The 21,445-nt window shown below is 47.9% G+C and overlaps 1 protein-coding gene across 1 annotated transcript in view; it reads left to right on the plus strand.

The window, feature by feature from the left end:
• Window positions 1–19,858, plus strand: part of LOC100193119 (uncharacterized) — a 29,725-nt gene extending 9,867 nt beyond the window's left edge. The window contains exons 12-18 of the mRNA NM_001176033.1: window positions 72–194; window positions 647–775; window positions 871–969; window positions 18,073–18,162; window positions 18,354–18,438; window positions 18,640–18,770; window positions 19,209–19,858. Coding sequence (NP_001169504.1) covers window positions 72–194; window positions 647–775; window positions 871–969; window positions 18,073–18,162; window positions 18,354–18,438; window positions 18,640–18,770; window positions 19,209–19,361 — 810 coding nt within the window. The 3' untranslated portion in view covers window positions 19,362–19,858. The remainder of the gene's footprint in view (window positions 1–71; window positions 195–646; window positions 776–870; window positions 970–18,072; window positions 18,163–18,353; window positions 18,439–18,639; window positions 18,771–19,208) is intronic.
• The last annotated feature ends 1,587 nt before the right edge of the window (window positions 19,859–21,445 follow it).

Genomic DNA, 21,445 nt, shown 5'->3' on the forward strand with positions numbered 1-21,445 from the left:
TTCTGCTGGAGAAACAATCATAGAACATGCCTCTTATTGTAAAACTTTAATCTTATTTCTCTGCTATGAAGGGTCTGCATGATATGACCTTGATTGATGGAGAGATGATTATAGACACGGTACCAGATTCAGGCTTGAAGAGAAGGTACTTGGCATATGATCTTATGGCACTTGGTGCAGTGTCCAAAACTAAGGTAACATGTTGTGGAATGATATATACTCTCCACGTTCCAAATTACAAGACATTTTGGCTTTCCTAGATACACTGTTTTTCCTGTGTATCTAGACTAAGTGTATGTATAAATGCATAGCAAAAGCTATTTCTGTAAATAAAAGCTAAGACGTCTCATAATTTGGAATGGAGTTTTTACTTATTTCTGACTTAGTCTTTTATCCATGTAACTTGGCACCCTTAGTAAAGAGAGGAGATGTAATAAGCATCCTTTCTGAATTATTTCTTGGTACCTGCACTCATGTTCACACCATCAATGTTTTGCTTATCTTCGCCATAGCATGGTTAGCAGATTAGTGAACTATTTCTGTTGAACTTCTATATGTGAGCTTTAAGCTCTATTGTACTGTAGGGTATAAACACAAATTATTGTGGCTTGGAATTATCTCTAACTATGTAAATTTGTGTATGCAGTTGCCGTTTTCTGAAAGGTGGAAAATGCTGGAAGATGAAATAATACGACCACGTTATTATGAGAAAAATAAATTTGAGAGTGGTTCTAAGAGCAATCCGTTGTACAAATATGACATGGAATTATTTTCGGTATCAGATTCTAGGATTCCTCCTGAACTATAATGTTCAATTCATGTCCTGCAAAGTTAATTTTCTCTTTTTCGTTTATTATATGACTTTACCAGGTTAGAAGAAAAGATTTTTGGCTGCTCTCAACAGTAAAAAAGGTTCTTAAGGTGTTCATTCCATCCCTTTGCCATGATGCTGATGGCCTTATATTTCAGGTAAGATTTTTTTTTCTGTTTGTTTATTATGTAGGCATGTTTTTCATATTGTTAAGGCCCATCCTATTGCTAAGGCCTGCTGGACAAACCATCATTTGTTGATCCCAAGGTTAATAACATGGTAATAGAGCAGATTATGGTTAGGGACTCCTAATCTCATTTTATGGCCGTCATTTATGACCCATTCTTAGCTGCAACCTCGGCCACCTTCCTGGCCGCTTTCGCGGCTACCTTCCACGCCCGCCTTCGTGGCCACCTCCACGACCGCCGTCGCGCTCGTCTTCGCGTCGCGGCCCTCTCCGTCTTCAGCTGTCCGCCTCCGCTCGTTTCAACTGCTCGATTCAACCGTTCGCCTCCGTCTTCAGCCCTCTCCGTCGCCCAGTCTTCTCCGCCACCGACTGCTCGCGTGACTGTCCACCTCGCGACTGTTCACACGGTCTTCTGCCTCTGACCGTTCGTGCGACCGTCGATCATCTACAACGCGACTGTTCACCGTTGTCGACTGTTCGTGCGATCGTCTGCCTTCGCGCGACATCGATTGTCTGCTTCTGCGCGACATCTGGGTCAAGTGGAACTTCATCGTCCCAACGCTCTTGCTCACTTCGTGTGGCTGTCTGCCTCCGCACAACATTGGCTGTCTGCTTCTGTGCGACATCTGGGTCAAGTGGAACTTCATCCCAGCGCTCTTGCTTAGTTCGTGCGGCCGTCTTCCTCCGTGTGACATCAGTCGTTTGCTTTCGTGCGACATATGGGTCAAGTGCAACTTCATTGCCCCAGCGCTCCTGCTCAACGAGGTGGTCCGCCTGTGTCGCCTCATTGAAGGAGTTCAAAAGGAGCAGTTGTTTGTGAACTAGATGTGCTAAGGATAGACGTATATGTTTGCCCAACCGACGGGAGTGGCAAATGGAGTGATCTACTTTATTACAAGAAATGGAATTGCTATTCTTGAGGCGATCTAAAGCTGCTGGTGCTGGGTATCCAAGGCGCTGATGCCACAATGAAGAGGACACAACAAGAACATGGAGGCGATGACTGGAACAATGGCCAATAAGTTGTAAGGATCCCCATCGCTATTGCAACAAACGATCATGCGTCGCGTTTGAAGGTCCTTGACAGAAAAACCAAGGGCGTTAAACTCGATTGAACAACTATGGTCATGAGTGAATTGATGAACATAATGTAAATCACGCATAATGGATGGGACGACAAGGATGTTGAGCGCGAAATTAGACGCGTTGGTGGAAAGAACTGAATGGCCTCTAGATGTGATGGGTATACTAGTGCTATTGCCTACTATAATAGAAGATGAAGATGGAGGCAAGCGCTGCAGGAGTATACCATTGGATGACGACATGTGCGAAGAGGCGCCGCTGTCCACGATTCAGAGAGATGCCTCTGCATGGACATTTGCTGCAGGACGACAACTAGGTCGGCCTGATCCCATTGTTGGCTCGAAAGGCTTGGAGGGGCGAAAGCCTTGTGGGCCGGCGACGGTGCGCCCATCATACCATGGTGATGCCAGCCCTGACTGCCCCAAGGCTAGTCGCTGGACTGGCCACCGGAGGTGCTGTGGTCGCGCTTGCTGTGCACCCCATGGGGAAATGCACACCCACAGGCCCCCTGGTGGGTCGGAGTTTGGGTCGCGGTACTGGCCAACGCTAAAATACTCGTTGCTGACACAAGAGCCACCCCTGCTATAGGATTTCTTGTTGCCGTTGGTCTTATTGTCGCTGCTGGCCTCGGTGCGCTATGCTGTTGCGGCCCACCACAGGATGATGATGAGCGACAACCGGAGTTGCTGCAAGATGGCACAGAGCTAGCAACGAGGGCAGAGGCAACGATGACCTTTTCTTCGTTGTTCAGACGCAATTCCTTCAGAAGAAGCTGGTTGCATGTGGATGCAAATGTGAGGTTGGCGCCACCAGCGATGTTGTCCGTAGTGTTGGAGTAGGGCTTGTTGAGGCCACACAGTAGATTGAGCACCAAAGTGGGCTGTAGATTGAGCACCAAAGTGGGCTCGTAGACGGGTTGGCCAACGCCGCGCAGGGCGTCAACGACAGTCTTCATGCAGAGGCAATATTCGTCGATGGACGAGTCACCCTGAGTCATTGAATGAAATTTGTGGCTGAGAAAGATAGCACATGATGCTTTGTTTTGAACAACTCGTCGATGGCGACCCACAGTTGCTTGGCCGTCTGGTGAGGTCGAAGACGACATCCGAGATAGAGCCAAACAATCAGTTGTGGATGCAACAATCTGTCTGCTGCCACAAGGGATCAGTGGGACGGGCAGGAGCAGAGCCATCGATGTGTGCTAGCAAATCGAATTTGCCGCACATGGTGCTAAAGAACGATGATTGGTTGAAGTTGGAATTCGTTAGGTTGAGGGTCATAGGAATGTGTGTACGGGTGAGGAAGACGGGCCCATAGTTCTTGCTAGAGCCTCCATTCGTTGCGGGCGCGCCGAGCAGGGGAGAGGTCGCAACCGTGGTCGAAGAATGGGTAGAGGTGATTCACGTGGCTGGAAGGAGTTGCAAGGTATGAAGTATATGAATATGCAGGGGGCGTTGAGATTGTGTTCCGGGAAAAGCAGAACATGGAAGGGGTGGACGAGCGGTAAGGGGATGGAGGTGTGAGAGAGGGGAGTAGCGCACGACGTAAAAAGACTGGTGACATGATAAAGGTAGGGGGAGAGTGCGACTGAGGGAAGTGGCAGTGCACATTGGGCGCTCGTGTGCGGAGGTGCACGAGCTATGGTAGTGGAAGGTGGGTGGGTGAATCAGTGGGAACCTAGGCTCGTATATCATGTAGAGAGACCTAAGATGGGCTGTGACCTTTCATATATATAGCCGGATAGGCATGGATTACAAATAGTCGGATAGGCTTCGACGAGCATATAACAACTATACGTAGTCTAATAGATCTCAAGGTTATCGTAACACATGTATGGTGCAATTTGTGGTATTTCAGATAAGAGCATAAATGATTATAGTAGTCTAATATATCTTTGTTTGGTTGCAATCTAACTTGCAACTATGATGATTCTGTTCTACTTAGTTTTTTGTATGCAACTAGAACTTGGGTGGGAAGCCGCACAGGCGCGGGTGACCGACGAATGTGGTGGGGTGGGGTTACCGACGGGGAGGGGGATGGGTCGTGGCGGGAGGGAGAGCCAGGTGGTGTGTAGGCGGCAGGAGGGCGGCGACGGCCGTCACAGGGAAGGGTAACAGGGACGTCGAGGCCTGTGCGGGAGGACGACTGGTCGTGATGCTTGAGATGATGCACGGAGCGGCAGCTGCAGGGGTGGGCGACATCGTCTGGGTGGGATGTTGGAGCAGGGGAGGCGACGGGGAAGGGCACTGTTGAGGCGGCAGAAGCCCTGCGGGTGCGCCGGCCTTAGGGGGGAGAACTGACGTGGGCATGGCGCCGTGCGGGTGGGGAGTCTGCTGCACCGGAGGGAAGTTAGGCGCTGCCTTCCGTAGCGACCCGGGTGTGGGCGAGGAAGGGGACGGCGCCGGTCGGGATGGGGGAGTGGCGAGGGTGGGTGACACCTGGTGCAGAGGGAGGAGCATCAGTGGTGGCGGAGCGGCGACGACGGGCGACGCTAGGTGCAGAGGGAGGAGCGGTGTCCACGAGTGGTGGGCCTGGTGTGGAAGCGCCAGAGCGGAGATGGGAAGGGGGCGGTGCGGGGCTGCCGGCTGGCCAGCGGGGAGGAGGGGAGACCGACAATTAGGGGAGGGAGAAGAGAGGAGAGAAGGATTAATACCATGTTGGAATATAAAACTCTAACCCTAATCAAGGTAGGCTTGGAATATTTTTATGAATAGTATATGGGCTGGGCCAAGGCCTATTACAATAGGAGCACACACTTCAACACAATGCGCATTGCTTTGATGAATAAAATTTACCGATACATATTTGTTAGTGTCCTGTCTTTGTTGGACTTATTTTGTAACTGTACATTTATGTTTTTAGTTAGTACCATGTCAATTTCTTGTTTGAGATTAGTTTTCTATTTTCTTTTTTTTGGGGTGTGGTGGGTGGGTGGGTTGCACTTACTTTTGCATCTCATGGGGTTGTATGGCGTTTACTGCAAGATAAAGCTGTACACTTTATTTCTTGCTACTCATTTGATAATTCATATATTTTGTTTTCCATTTTGAAAGAAATACTGTAGGGGAAGCCCCTACAGTTAAATTTTATTAGAAAATGATTAAACAATAGATTAGAGCAAGAACGAAAGAGAAAGGGGGGGGCTGTGAAAGGGTGTGTGTGGGGGGGGGAGCAGTCATCTTGAGTTTAGCCATTGAGATACACCAAGCTTAAGAGCAGGGCTAAATCTAAACGTCTGCAGCTTCAACGTGTCGTTGAAACAAATCCTCCAGGAAGTGAAAGAGGGGACAACATTTCTGAAGATGCAGTCATTGCACTTTTTCCAAATGGTCCAAGCCACCACTAAGAAAGGAAGGCTTAAGCATCACTGCCTGGGGAGCTGGCTGGTGCCTTAGCCATGGTTGGGCATGATATTATGCTTTGGAAGCTGGCTGGTGCCAATGGTCTGTCGCTGCCAGATGTTGCTACCTAAGTGATATTGTGCTTCTGGTGTGATTGTGTGTTTGGGGCTGTTATGTCTGTCTTTGTTTCTCTCCTCCTGTTATCCCCTGTAATTCTTGTGTGGCCTCTTGGCTATAACTTTTGTGTTTTTGCTTCTTCTATTAATATAAAAATACGCAATTCTCTTGCGTATTCGAGAAAAAAAATCACTGCCTGGGGCTTGCATCTCTGGAAAGGACAATTGCTAGACTTAGATCGCGGATCAAATATCTGAAAGAGGGAGATGCCAACACTTCCTTTTTTCATCTACAGGCTTGCTATCGGAAAAAGCGAAACTTTATCTCTGAATTAGTGCATGGGGACCAGATCGCCACCTCGCAAGAGCAAAAGCAGGAGGTCTTGTTTGATTTTTTCTCCAATTTGTTGGGTGTAGCGAAGCAGCGTGAGTTCACTCTAGATTTGGAGGCTTGCCACAGTGCTGATGTTTATCTTGGGGCCTTGGACCTTCCCATTACAGAGGAGGAGGTCCGGGCCACTATTGCTAGCCTTCCCTCGGACAAAGCCCCGGGGCCAGACGGTTATACGGGAAGATTTTATAAAACTTGTTGGCACATAATTAAGGCTGATCTGATGGCGACAGTTATCACCCTGCACCAAGGTAACACACGCAAATTGTGGATGATGAATTCTGCGTACCCAACACTCCCTAAGAAGGTTGATGCCAAGACAGCCGGATACTACAGGCCAATTAGCCTTATTCACAGCTTCGCCAAATTGGTATCCAAAGTCTTGGCTAATCGTTTAGCACCGCACCTTCAAAATCTGGTGGCTACAAATCAAACTGCCTTTGTCAAGGGTCGCTCCATTCATGACAACTACATGTTGGTTCAGCATTCTATCAAGGCCTTTCACAGGAAGAAGATCGCTAGTCTGTTTCTAAAGCTAGATATTACAAAAGCTTTCGACTCAGTGTCCTGGGCCTTTCTCCTAGAAGTGTTATCCCATCTTGGCTTCGGGCCCAGGTGGTGCGGTCTTGTGTTCAATTTGTTATCCACTTCTTCCACACAAGTGCTATTGAACGGAACTCCGGGGGATTATATTCGTCATCGGAGGGGGCTGCGCCAAGGCGACCCCTTATCTCCTATGCTTTTCATAATCGTGATGGATGTGCTTAGTAGCTTATTCAAGCATGCTGAGGAAAGAGGATTGCTGCATGACCTAGCCATAAGAAACGTGAAATCTAGGCTCTCGATTTACGTAGATGATGTGGTTCTTTTGTCAAGCCTGCAGTTGACGATCTTATTTGTGTCAATGATCCTAGATTGCTTTGGAGAGGCCTCGGGCTTAGTTGTGAATTTGCGAAAAAGTTGTGCTATCCCTCTCAGTTGTGATGATCAGACTGTTCAGGACAGTTGTAACATTTTGCAGTGCAATCCGGCTTCTTTTCCATTCAACTATTTGGGGCTGCTTGTTTCTGATAAGAAGTTGGGGAGGAGGGACCTTTTGCAGTGGGTTGACAAGATAGCTAACCGGCTGCCCGGTTGGAAGGCTCCACTTCTAAACCTTGCTGGCAGGGCAGCCTTGGTCCGGTTCGTGCTCTCTGCTATCCCCGTATATCTTTTCATCGCCATGAATGTTCCCAAGTGGGTTATCAGTGCTATTGACAAAATTCGGCGAGGTTTCTTGTGGAAGGGTAGAAAAGATGTGAAAGGTGGGCATTGCCTTGTGGCGTGGGATAAAGTCACCAGACCGCTGGACCTTGGTGGACTTGGTATCCCAAATCTGATATATAAGAGCTGGGCGCTGCAAGCTAAATGGCTTTGGCTCATCAAGACTGACCCGAATAGGCCTTGGAGTGGATTGGATCTCCCTGTTCAGTCACAAGTAAGGAAACTAGTGGCCAGTTCGATGTACACTACTGTGGGCAATGGCAACAACACCCTTTTTTGGAGGGACAAATGGTTAAATGGGTGCTCTATCGCTGAGCTGGCACCTGAAGTGATCTCAAAGGTGGATAAAAAGGTAGCTTCTACCAGGACAGTGCATCAAGCCTTAGAGGGCATGTTGTGGGTCAGGGACATCAAGCCAACCCTCTCCCTTGTAGGGATACAACAATATCTTACGCTTTGGGACACCCTGGGTGAGATCGTGCTCACTCTTCAGGAGGATCACCATGTGTGAGATTCGAGTCTTCGGGCCTTTTCTCTTCTAGGTCCTGCTACAAGGTTCTGTTTTTGGGCTCCATCACCTTCGAATCTTAGAAAAGACTTTGGAAATCTTGGGCTCCTCCTAAGTGTAAGACCTTTTTATGGTTAGCCATGCAGAATAAGTGTTGGACAGCTGACAGGCTGCAAAAAAGAGGTCTTCCCCATCCGGAAGCATGCCCTTTCTGTGAACAAGAGCAAGAAACAGTTCAGCATCTGTTGACTGGTTGTGTCTTCGCCAGACAGTTTTGGCATAGCATCCTCTCCCCCTTTGGTATGGGCCACCTAACTCCAGGACCAGAGGATACTAATTTTGCTGATTGGTGGGGAATAGTGACCATTCAGGTGCACAGAGGCTAGAGAAAGGGAGTCAACAGTGCCATTATTTTGGGAGCATGGTGCCTTTGGTTGCATAGAAACAGAGTTATTTTCGATGGAGATTTACCAACCATTGGCAAGGTGCATAGAAGCTTCATCGACGAGCTATCCTTATGGGTGCTGGCTGGTGCCAAACACCTCGGAAGCCTTGGGCTTGCTGCTGCTCTAGGCGCAGCAGACCCGACTTAATTTTTTCCTTGGTCGTCTTTTTGTATCTTAGTCCTATGGATAGTTTTATTTATGCTTGTTGTTGGCCACCATAGGGTGGTTGTACTGGTCCTCTTGGACCTTAATTTCCCCTTCTTAATATAAAGATGCGCAGCTCTCCTGCGTTTTTCGAGAAAAAAGAGACATCTCCTTCGTATTTGATCAATGTTCTTAATCACAACAGCCGGCAACTTGAGAGTGCACATGGCAAAGATTGGCATAGCCGAGGTGGAGTTTACCAAAGTAAGTCTTCTATCCAGGGAAAGCCAGAGGCTGGTAGAATTCAGTCTTCTTTCAATTTTGAGAGTGCACATACCTAAATTTTTCCTAAACCCAGTCGAAGCTGAGAAGGACTGAAGAATCCCTTTGAGGCAAATAAATCTCTTTGGGAGTGAAAGCAGATGAACTGCTGAATATTGATTGATGATATGAGGGTTAAAGGTTACATATGTATAGGGAGGAGATCTGTGTGGTTTATGGAAACAGAACCAATCATGATCTCCTCACATCTCTAGCTATAGAAACATAACCAATCAGGGTCTCTAGCTATAGAAACATAACCAATCAGGATCCCCTCATATCTCTACATATCTCTAGCTGTCCTAATCAGAACCAATCAGCAGATGGCTGTCCTTATGTGGCTGATAGGGACAGAGATGGCGCCAGCCTGTAGGGACTGCCTGCATGGCGTTGTCAAGACTGCTAACACCCCCCCGCAGTCGGAGCGTCGAAAGCCTGGACGTTCAGACTGGACCGGAACTCAGTGAACAATGAAGATGGCAGGCCTTTGGTGAAGATGTCGGCGTACTGGGAAGTGGTAGGGACGTGAAGAACACGAATAGTACCAAGAGCAACCCGCTCGCGGACAAAGTGAAGATCAATCTCAATGTGCTTCGTGCGCTGATGCTGAACTGGATTAGAGGACATGTAGACAGTGCTGATGTTGTCACAGTAAACCAATGCAGCGCGCTGCAGAGGAGCATGCAGCTCTAGAAGAAGCTGGCGCAACCAGGTAGCTTCGGCAACAGCGTTAGCGACAGCACGATATTCAGCCTCGGCACTGGAGCGGGAGACAGTGTTCTGTCGCTTGGAAGACCAGGAGATAAGACTGTCTCCTAGGAACACAGCGTAGCCCGAGGTAGACCTGCGTGTATCTGGACAACCAGCCCAATCAGCATCAGAGTAGACCACCAACTCAGTTTGCGCAGAGGGGCGAAGTAACAATCCGAGGTGGAGAGTGCCACGAACATAACGAAGAATCCGTTTCAGAGCAGCGAGGTGGGGCTCGCGGGGATCATGCATATGAAGGCAGACCTGCTGAACAGCATAAGCAATATCTGGTCGAGTGAAAGTCAGGTACTGGAGAGCCCCTGCCAAACTGCGAAAATCCGTAGGATCAGTGACTGGAGTACCATCTGTGCCTGAGAGCTTGGGATTTACATCGACAGGAGTGGAGCAAGGCTTGCATTCGGCCATGCCAGCGCGAGTCAGAATGTCAACCATGTACTGCCGCTGAGAGAGGAACAGGCCACTCGGAGTGCGCTGAACCTGCATCCCCAAAAAGTGATGAAGCTCGCCGAGATCCTTCATGGAAAACTCCTGCTGAAGAGTTCCAATGATGCGCCGTAGGAGGGCCGTGGATGAGGCTGTGAGCACAATGTCATCAACATAGAGCAGGAGATACACCAAGTCAGTGCCGCGACAGTAGACAAACAGAGATGTGTCAGATTTAGCCTCCACAAAACCAAGTGAGAGCAGAAACGAGGCAAACCGGCTGTACCAGGCGCGGGGCGCCTGTTTGAGACCATATAAAGAACGATTCAACCGGCAGACGAAGTCGGGGTGAGCTGAATCTGTAAAACCAGAAGGCTGGGAGCAATATACTGTTTCTGACAGAGTGCCATGAAGAAATGCATTCTTGACGTCGAGCTGATGAACAGGCCAGTTGCGAGACAGTGCAAGAGTCAACACAGTGCGCACTGTAGCAGGCTTCACAACCGGACTGAAGGTCTCGTCAAAATCAATGCCAGGACGCTGTGAGAAACCTCGAAGAACCCAACGAGCCTTGTACCTCTCAAGAGAACCATCAGCATGGAACTTGTGCTTGAAAACCCACTTGCCGGAGACAATATTGGCAGCCGGAGGACGAGGAACAAGATCCCAAGTGTTGTTCCCCAAGAGAGCCGAGAACTCCTCTTCCATGGCCTGGCGCCAGTGAGGATCAGCAAGAGCAGCTCGATAGGTCCGTGGCACAGGTGAGAGTTGTGCTGCGTGAAATAGAGCTGGCTGTCGAAACCCCAGTTTTGCTCGAGTAGTCATGCGGTGATGGTTGACGATCGGGGGAACAGGAACAACGCCGGGTGGGAGCTGAGATGCGGCTGCTGAAGGCGAAGAAGCAGCAACAGGCGTCGGTGCAGCGGGTGCAGCAACGGGCGTTGTTGCAGCGGGCGCCCGCGGTGAAGGAGTAGCATCAGCAGTCGGAGCCCGCGGTGAAGGAGTAGCATCAGCAGTCGGAGCTGGCGCAGAACGACGAGTGTAGACGAATCCGTCGAAGCGTCGAGGGCCGGGACCCGGCTGGGTATCCGGGGCGCGGTCGGCAACGACTGCAGGTGCAGCGTCGTTTGTCCGGGCGGAGCCAGGATCAGGTGTAGGTGCGGCGGTAGGCAGGGGCAGCAGCTGTTCGTTGGAGCACGGACTGCTGACTGCTGCTACAGGGGCCGCACGTGGCTGTGCGGGAGCGTCTGTTATACCTGCAGGAAGGAGACAGAAACGTGCTGATCCAATAGGAGCAGGCACGGCAGGGTGAGAATCTAAGAGAAACTCGAAATCCTCGGCAGTGGGTGTGGATGACTGTTCGGCAAAGGGAAAAGAAGTCTCATCAAAGACTACGTGCCGAGATATGATGATCTTGTTGGAGTGAATATCGAGGCATCGATATCCTTTGTGATGATCAGAATAACCAAGGAAGACACACAAAACAGAACGAGGAGCAAGTTTGTGGGGGGAAGTGGCTAATAAGTTAGGATAGCATTTGCAACCAAAGACACGAAGATGATCATAGACTGGAGCTGTACCGAAGAGGGCTTGGTGAGGGGTGGAAAAACGAAGTGTCTTGGTTGGCAAAATGTTGAGAAGACGAGTAGTGGTGTTGAGTGCCTCAGCCCAGTAAGACGGGGGAATGCTGGCCTGAAAAAGAAGGGAGCGAACAACGTCATTAATGGTGCGAATGATGCGTTCGGCTTTGCCGTTCTGAGGCGAAGTATAGGGGCATGACATCCGGAGATGGACACCATTGGTGAGGAAGAAAGCGCGGGTACTAGAGTTGTCAAACTCACGACCGTTATCGCACTGAACACCTTGAATGGGGACGCCAAACTGAGTATGCACATAGGAGAAGAAATGAGTAAGAGTGGCAAATGTGTCAGACTTAAGGCGTAGGGGGAAAGTCCATAGGTAATGTGAGTAATCATCAAGTATAACCAGATAATATTTGAAACCAGAAATACTCAACACAGGAGAAGTCCATAGGTCACAGTGAATTAACTGGAAAATTTTAGTGGCACGGGATGATGACACACTAAAAGGAAGACAAGTATGACGACCTAACTGACATGCATGACACAAAGTATCAGTAGTAGCATTCTTATTACAAGAAATCCCCGAAATGTGTGCTAGTTTGGACATGACTTCGCGACCTGGATGCCCAAGACGTTGATGCCAGAGCGATGGTGAAACAGCAGCATGAAAGGTGGATGCTGAAAGCCGCAGCGGGTAGAGAGGACCGGAGCTGTCACAACGGACGATCTCTTTCCGAGAGAGAAGATCCTTCACAGAGCAGCCAAAAGGGTCAAATTCAACTGAGCAATTATTGTCAGAAGTGAACTGGCGCACAGAAATAAGATTCTTAATGAGATTAGGTGCAACAAGAACATTGTTAAGACGAAGGGAATTGGAAAGAGCAGCATGACCAGCAGAAATAACAGGAATGGAATGACCATTGCCGACAATAATAGAGCAAGGAAGCTGCGTAGGAGTGGACTGGGAGAGAGTACCAGCATCAGAGGACATGTGAGTGGTGGCGCCCGAGTCGAAGTACCACTCACGCTGCTGAGGGGGCTGCAGTGTCATGGTGCTGAAGTCGGAGAGGAGCGCCTGCTGATCCCAGGAAGGGAGAGGAGCGCCCGAGCTGTAGAAGCCAGGCGGTGGAGCTTGCCACTGCTGCTGGGTAGTCAATGGCGGCGGTTGCTGGCTCCCAGGCCATGGTGGAAGTGGCTGCTGGATCCCAGACCACTGCCCCTGGGCACCGGCGAGTAGGGACTGGGGCAGCGAGGGTGGCTGCTGCTGAGCATCGTGGCGAGGAGTCGAAGGAGCGCCTGGAGCCCGCGGGCCGGGCCACATGTGGATGGACCCGGACCACGGATTGTGGGGGGACGGCCACTGTCCACGGACAGGGGACGGCCACTGTCCACCAACAGAGGGGCCGGAGAAGAAGCCACCGGGAGCTGCGCCGTTTGGCTGCGAACGCCCGCCCTTCTTCCCAGCACGTTTGCCCCGTGACTGCTGGTGCGGCTGCTGCTTCGGCTTGGAGTTGTTCGGCGACGCCTTAGGTGGTCCGGAGGCGAGCAGAGCGGTGGCCGATGTCGAGGAGTGATGTGCCAAGGTAAGTTCCTCGAGAAGAAGATCGTTTCGTACCTCCAAGAAGGTAGGAAGAGGCCGCCCGCGTCGAAGATGAAGACCGATGCTGCTGAAACGTTCGTTGAGGCCGCGGATGACGTTGAGGACGAGAGTGCGGTCGGGAACGGGCTCACCAAGATCACCGAGGGCATCGGCCATCCCTTTGAACTTGCGACAGTAGTCGGTGATGGAGAGATCGCCTTGGCGGAAGTTGCGAAACTCCGCGTCGAGGAAGAGGGCTCGAGTCTCCCGGTTCCCGAGGAACTGGGATTCTATGGCGAGCCACGCGGCGCGGGCGGAGACGTCGCGAATGAGAACGGCGTCGGCTAGCTCGGTGGTGATGGTGCCGACGATCCAAGACTTGACGACGCAATCCATCCGCACCCAATCTGGAGAGAAGGGTGCGTAGTCGTCGGTGAGAACGTGGCCTTCCAGGGAGTACTTGCCGACGGCGAGCAGGAAGGCGTCGCGCCACCGGGTGTAGAGGGTGGACGACACGTCGAGGAGGACGGGAATGATAGCCCTGATGTTCTGAACTGCAACCGCCTGAGCGTGCAGATTGATGAGCGCAGCGGCTTCATGAAGGAGAAGAGCTTCACGCGTGCGAGCGTCAGGAGCGTCGTCACGAATGGTGGAGGCGTCGTCGTTGTTGACCTCCTCGTCCAAAGGATCAGCAGCGGCGCGGGCCTGGGCGGCCCGGGCGAGAGCGTCGCGGATGCGGGCGTCGGCCGCGTCGCGCTCCTTGGTGGCCTCAGCCGCCTCGCGTTCAGCATCGCGGGCACGCGCAAGGGCGAGCTCGCGAGTTTGAAGACGAGCAGCCCTCTCCTGCTGCGCGCGCAGAGCAGCCTCTGCCGCAGCAGCGTCGTCGACTCTGGGAGAAGGGGGCTGGTGGCTAGCCATGGACGGCGCGCAGGAGCAGCAGCCGTAGCAGCGTCGGGTGAGCGCGCTAGACAGCGGAAGGTGAGTAGAAATGAACCTAGACTCGTGATACCATGAAAGCAGATGAACTGCTGAATATTGATTGATGATATGAGGGTTAAAGGTTACATATATATAGGGAGGAGATCTGTGTGGTTTATGGAAACAGAACCAATCATGATCTCCTCACATCTCTAGCTATAGAAACATAACCAATCAGGGTCTCTAGCTATAGAAACATAACCAATCAGGATCCCCTCATATCTCTACATATCTCTAGCTGTCCTAATCAGAACCAATCAGCAGATGGCTGTCCTTATGTGGCTGATAGGGACAGAGATGGCGCCAGCCTGTAGGGACTGCCTGCATGGCGCAGTCAAGACTGCTAACAGGGAGGCCTTCATGATGAGTAAAGTGTCGTCTGCATATTGAATGACTGGGAAATCTGGTGAGCTGCTGGAGGAAATGGGGGCCGAGAACACTCCAAGAGAAGCTGCTTTGAAGAAGGTCAGCAGCTATGACAAATAAGAGGGGGGAAAGAGGATCACCCTGCCGAACCCTTCGCCTGCATTTGAAACTTTTCCCAGGGACACCATTCAAGAGAACCGCAGAGGATCCTGAAACCAACGAAGACTTGATCCAAGAAATACATTTCTCAGGGAAGCCGAGAGATTGGTGCATTGCAATAATGACATTGTGCTCAATAGTGTCAAATGCTTTAGCAAAATCAAGCTTAAGGACTACTTCTTTCTTCGAGTGATGGCATTGATGAATGTATTCATAGGTCCAGGCTAGGCAATCTTGGATGGACCTACTCGTGATGAACCTGTACCGATTCTTATGAATGAGCTGCTGGATTTTGGGCTGATGTCTGTTGGCCAGAAGTTTGGAGATCATCTTTATGGCAATATTGATGAGGGAGATTGGTCTGAAGTCACTTACCCTAACCGGATTGTTAACTTTGGGAATCAGAGTGACATAGGAGTTGTTAAGACCTTCCAAACTCAACTGGTTGTTGAAAAAGTCCTTAAAGAGATTGTAGAAGTCACCTTTGATCATTGGTGAGGATAGCAATATGCTTGTGTCTGTATCTATTAGTAGCAGCTGCGTGGAAAATTTTTGTGCATTCATCTCCTAACTTGGCCCATCTTTCTGTGTATCTTTGTTTCCAATAAACATTTTGAAATTTCAGAAGTCCTCGGAGTAGGAAGTGCCAAGATCAAGCAGGGATATTCAGAATTCTCCTCCACCTCATCAATCTGCACTGAGGAGGAACCAGCAACAATGACTTGAGATTCCGAAGGGTGAAAGTTGATGCTAGCATATTAGCCCACCAGGCCAACGACTGAAGGTGAGGCATAGATGCAAACATGATTCTTCTGAAGCCAATGGACACAAAAGGAGCAACCCACTCAGACATTTCTGTGCCTTGAAGATTGAGAGGCAGGGGGAATGTTCCCCATCTAGAGGAATCCCCCGCCTGTCTGAAAGGAAAACGATTGTGTGGTACACTCCTGACAAGGATGCCACTGGACGAGGAGCTAGAGCCATCCTCAGACCCATGTCCTCCGGATCAAGCACGAACTGATCATGAGCAACTGGCACCTGGGGCTGGCTGAGTGGGAGTGGGGTGCGGTTGCTGGAGTCAAGCAGGCCAGCCATTGTCCCAAATAGGATCACCCTGAGCATCTTGGGCACCCTTAGCATCTTGAATACCACCTAAGTTTTGGTTAACCAGATTTTCCATGAAGTCCCCCTTAGCCTGCAGGCAATCTTTATCATTGACATCTTCTGGTAAAGGGTGGGGATTCCCATTGGGTGGAATGATGTCCTCCATGTTGGCTATCGCATCATTATTCCCTAACTGCTAATCATCATCTGGGGTCAAAATGTAGACAGGGATGGACCAAAAACATCCCTTTCCAGTGTTGTCGTCGCCAAACAACAGCAAAATACTTACCTCACTAGCAGAAATGCATAAACATTTGACCAGCACGTAAGACTTGATCCTTGGACTATTATGCCACCTCAACAATTTGCCAAAGGAGGCCACCACCTGATGGATACACATGTCATTTATGTAGGTGACTGGAAATCCCAACATCAAGATCCAACCTTTCCTTGTATAAACAATTTCTCTGAAATTTTGTGCTATGTCTTGGCGAATGAAACGAATTAAGGTGCCTTCGACATTGTAAATATCTCCAGTAAGCAGTCTATCTTTTTGGAGTAGGCTCCCTAACTCAAAGATTCCCAAACCGAAAGGATGAACAGCACAATTAAGGACATGGAGATGAAGGTCATTTTCAATGAAGTCCCGAATCCTAAGCATCCACATACCAGTGTCCAAGGGGGGGATCACACCTTCAACATCAGTAGCAATAACGAAGTCATCACGCCTTGCTTCTTGGCCGAGCACGAGATGAACTCGTGCCCGCGAGTGGCGATCATTGCCACCATCATCGATCACCAACTCATGAGGGATAAAAGGTCTTGGGTCCGCAACAAAGTTGGCCATGATCAAGGAAGAAGACTGCAGAAACCGGCTGATCTTCAGAGAAAACCCCAGGCGAAGAGGACGAGGAAACGAAGTAGTATTCTCTGGAGGAGGGACTGAACATTTGCTATCCCCGGGGTGCGAGAGGTGGCTTGTGCCGGTGGATTTTGTGGGACTGGTTGCCGGGTGCACCAAAGGGCACTCGAGTGCATGAGGATCAACTTCCAGTTTGCACCTTCTCACTGTAAGCCACTGCCTCATTAATGTGCTGTACCTTGGGCCTCCAGAGCAGTCGCGTCGAGGGCTTGGCATGCCTATTGGAACAATACATCTCGTAGTGGCCAAGTATAAGATAGCAACGACATCTGGTAGGGCACAAGCATTTTCTGGCCAAGTGAGAGGGAGAGAAACACCGGGTGCATAACATGCCATGAGTGGCCCTAGTCCCAAGGCTGGAGGCCACCACCATCGAGGAATGCGCCAACGACGTGTGAACATGCCTAGCAGGCGGAGGAAGCCCAACAGGCTTTGACAAGCCCAAATCCTGCGAAATCCGAGCAAAGACAGACATAACATGTACCAGACTACTAATAGCCAAACCGTTGTGTTTTTTTTTTCTCGAATGCGCAGGAGGACTGCACCATTTTGTAAATTAAGAAGAGAGGATACATGGTCATGAGAAGACCAAAAATACAAAAGAAAAAACTAAGGACTCCTTACGGAGGCTAGAAACGTGCATACATAAACTGGTCCATAGGAACACAACCACCAACCAGAAGAGACAAAGATGCCTCCATCCCCAATTAGCAGGAAGAGGGGCTGCCAGGTAGGATAATCCCTTCACACCAGCAGCCACCCACACACTCCTCTCATCTTCAAACTGCTTGAGGATTAAAGGCAGGCTAGGAGACCCATTGTCAAAAACACATCTATTCCGATGAAGCCAGATCAGCCAAGCTCCCAAGATGATAAGGGAATTGAGACCCTTCTTGGAGAGCCCATTAACAATTTCTGAGGCATTTTCCCACCAATCCAAAAAGGGAGGTAGCACCTGGCTGAGGAGCTAAGAAGTGCATACCAAACTTTCTTAGCAACTTATACCAGAAAACCCTGGCAAAGACACATGAGACAACCAGATGATTTATAGATTCAGCATCCTGATCACATAAGGGGCATTTGTTTGGGTGATTTAATCCTCTCTTGGCGAGTCTATCTGCTGTCCAGCATCTGTTCTGAGCAACAAGCCAAATGAAAAAAACAGCATTTTGGTGGCCAAATCGAAAATTCAAAAATGCGCTTGAGGGTGACGCCGGCTTGAAGCTTGCAACATGGCATTTGAAATTCCCAACTTGAATGAAATCCGGTTGAGCAGCATCCTTGCGAGGATGACCACTGACAATCATGTTTTTGAACGCTGATCTACAATTGGTTTCAACTGAAGCTCTATATTTTTTTGTTAAGTCATGAAGTAGTTTCCTATTTGTTAAGACTTATATTTAGCTTAGAACATTTTATTGTGCATGTGTAATTCATGGACCAAATTTTGAACGGTGCTAGATATGGAACTCCTGTCCCTACTGAGACCTCTAGCATCCTTCGTAACTATTTATTCTGTGGTTATTTACATGCAAATTTTGCTTTTACTCGGCTCATGCTTCAATTGTTTTTGCAGGGCTGGGACGATCCATATGTAACTCGTACTCATGAAGGTCTCCTGAAGTGGAAATACCCTGAGATGAATTCTGTGGACTTTCTGTTCGAGGTCTTGTGACCAGTTTCAACTATATTGTTTTAGGGCTTGTTCAGTTTCATTCGGATTGGAGGGGGATTAAATCCCTCTGCTCATTTTTGACTAGCAAGTGAATTAATCCCCTTCAATCCACTTCTAACCGAACAAGCCTCGTGAAGATACTATTTTGAAATTTGGGTTTTGTTTATGTCTGACTATTGCAGCTTACGAATGATAATCGTCAACTGGTTTTCCTTTATGAGAGAGGAAAAAAGAAACTCATGGATGGTGCCCGGATAGCATTTACTGGTAACATGCATTTCAATTTCCATGATGAGTTGATGACCGTTAATTGTGTAGTCAGCTTCTTTGTCTCTAGAGTGCTGATATAATATTCTTTAACACATTTTAAAAATATTTTGGGGTATTATATTTTAATGACATGTGTTTCTATTTTCCTGCCCTACTATTGTATTTGTTTTATATTTACTGCTGTTTAAACTTATACAGACGATGTAGATCCATCCTCTATCGCCGGGAGGATTGTTGAATGCTCCTGGAATAAGGAAGAACAGTGTTGGTCCTGTATGCGTATTAGATCTGATAAATCTACTCCAAACGACATCAACACATACCGGAAGGCTAGTTCTGACATACTTTCTGTTTTACTTTGTCTGTTAATTTTTTTTTCTTATAAGAATATTGCTGTATGTAAATCTCATCTTGATCTTTGCTGGAAAAGTTAAATGTACTCATTTGAAATGGTCTTGATGTTAGGGTAAAATCAATTTTGAAAATACAGTTGGTCTGTCACATTGGATCATAGTATTCTTTTTGCATGGCTAGCTCACCTTGTGAGTTGCGTTTTATGCCTGTATCTTTTAGGATCCTGCTTTCTAAGATGATCACTTCAGCAATTCTCAAAGTGTCCGTTAAAACAGCCTTGTTCTTCTGTTCACTGCTGAGCATCCTTGTTTTGTTGGTGGTTGGGCATCATATTTTGTCCACTTGGAAACAAGTACTCCATATTTGGGTGGGGATACTGCAATATTTTTACAGTTTATTTGCATGGTCTGCAGGTGATGAGGAGTATCACAGATAACATTACCGAGGAAAAGCTTCTCGAAGAGATTGATGAGATAAGTCTTCTCCCGATGTATGCTGATAGGATGCAGCAGGCTCATACAAAGATGGCACAACAACAGCGGCGGAGATTGCCACCACAGTGCTAGCCAGTGCTGGGGCGCTCTCCTACCGCCCTAGCCAGCTGCTGGCTTCCGTAGCTGTGTAATTAGTAGAGGTTTCAGTAGCCCCATATGATGATGGCTGGCTGGGTCTGGCCTGCCAACTAATTCTTTGCACCTCATTTGTGTCTTCTCCCTGCCCTCCCACCCACCTGTATAGGCGTCGCCGCAGAGTAGTTTCCCTGTAAATTGTGTACTCTATGTTCTCCCATATTCTCCCCTATGGTTTTATTTTTCATGGGTGTAGAATAGCGTTTAACAAGAGGGTGGTGTTCTAGGTACATTAGTGTACGCGTTACTATCTCTCGGTGTTGCGGTTGCCTTGTGCTAGAATAAATATGGTTACCATCTGTTGCTGATGGGTCATGTGGTTCCCCCGGCGGATATCATGTGGTTGCGTGGTATGGGTTATTTTCGTCTTCTGTTTTGTTCGCACCTGATCCGATCCGATCTTTTGTTCAATGAAGAAGAAAAAAATTATTGGTAAAACCTACGTGTTTATGGTACGACCATTTGGTATATTGCTGTTTCGTTCACATAGTTAGACAATGTAATGCGTGCTCCATGATTTTCCTCCGAAGCATCCGTTGCTTTGAGGCGATTGTTCATAGCCATTTTTTTAAATAGGGGTGGAAACGAGCTGAGCCGAGCTGAGCTCGGCTCGCTCACGTAACGAGCCGAACTCGGCTTGGCTCGCCCATCTGGCGAGCTCGGAAAACTGGCTCGACTCGGCTCGCTTCGGGCTCGCGAGCTGGCTCGCCGAGCCAAGCCTCTCTAAATTATAATATAAAATCTTAAAAATATTTTAAATAACATATTTTAAATTAGTAAAATAGATATATCACTAATATAATATAGAAAATAGATTATTTTTGTATAGTAATCTCAAATAACATAAATTATTGTCTACTCGGTACTAATATTATATGTTAACTAAGATTTTATGTAACAAATTTTTGTTGGGTGGAGTCATGAGTCAGCTCGCGAGCTGCACCGAGCCGAGCTGACTCGCTCTTTTCACGAGCCATAAAAACAGGCTCGGCTCGAGCTCGTTCTAAGCATCGAGCCAGTCCGAGCCGAGTCGAGCTACTGCGAGCTGCCAGCTCGTCGAGCTCGAGCTTTTTTTTCAGCCCTAATTTTTTATAACTGTTCATGGCAAATTGAGTGCTTTGAACGGGTATAGGTCTCTTCAAATAGACACCTAGATCTCTTTAAATAGGCATCTATTCAAGATGTCTTTAAACAGACTTCTTTTAAATATGCATTTTTATGATCTTTGTAAGACGTCTTTTCGTATAGATATCTTTTCAAGATTGTTTCTTTAAATAGACACTTTATTGCGTGTGGATTCTTATGGATTTAAGATATCGTTAAATAAATTTCTTTTTAAGAGACGAACATATCATGTGTAAACTAATTGCTTGGTGCAAACGATTTTTTCACCTCCCTTGATATATTTTTAAATGTATCTTCTCACTTGTACCAATATATTGATTTGCACAAGTCTTAGAGCATTTTCAACTGTTAGGTAAAAAAGTTACTAAATCTTAGTTTAAGAAGTTATTAGAAAAAACAGGTATCTAATAGTATCCTAAACGATGCTGCTAAATTTAAGAAGTTACTATTTTATCCTTTCTTGTCCGCCATATTTGGCAACCTCAGAGGGACCCACAAAACACTTTTTCATGCGAAATTAGTGTTCTATGCCTTCTGTTTTTATTCCCTTTTATTTTTTTATTAATAAACTCTGGGCTACTATGTGGAAATTTTTTTTGCTGCATGTTAGACATTTTTATTTCTCTAGTTTGGAATTTAAGTCATATTTAGAATCGATTAATCATAGAGATTTGTGTCTGTTTTGTATGTAGATTTTTCTGCATACAGATTTAAGAACCATTGCAAGAACAATATCATGATTGACGAAAAGAACATAAAACTTTCTAGAACGTGAGAGGGAAAGGAGTTTCTAGCTGATATAATTTGAAAAATTTGGCAGCTAAAAATAGAGAACTACCGAAGAACACATTTTTTACTCCCTACTATCATTTAGCAACTACTCACATCTGTATTTA

This window comes from Zea mays, chromosome 4 (genome assembly GCF_902167145.1).
Source record: "Zea mays cultivar B73 chromosome 4, Zm-B73-REFERENCE-NAM-5.0, whole genome shotgun sequence".
Classification (NCBI taxonomy): Eukaryota; Viridiplantae; Streptophyta; class Magnoliopsida; order Poales; family Poaceae; genus Zea; species Zea mays.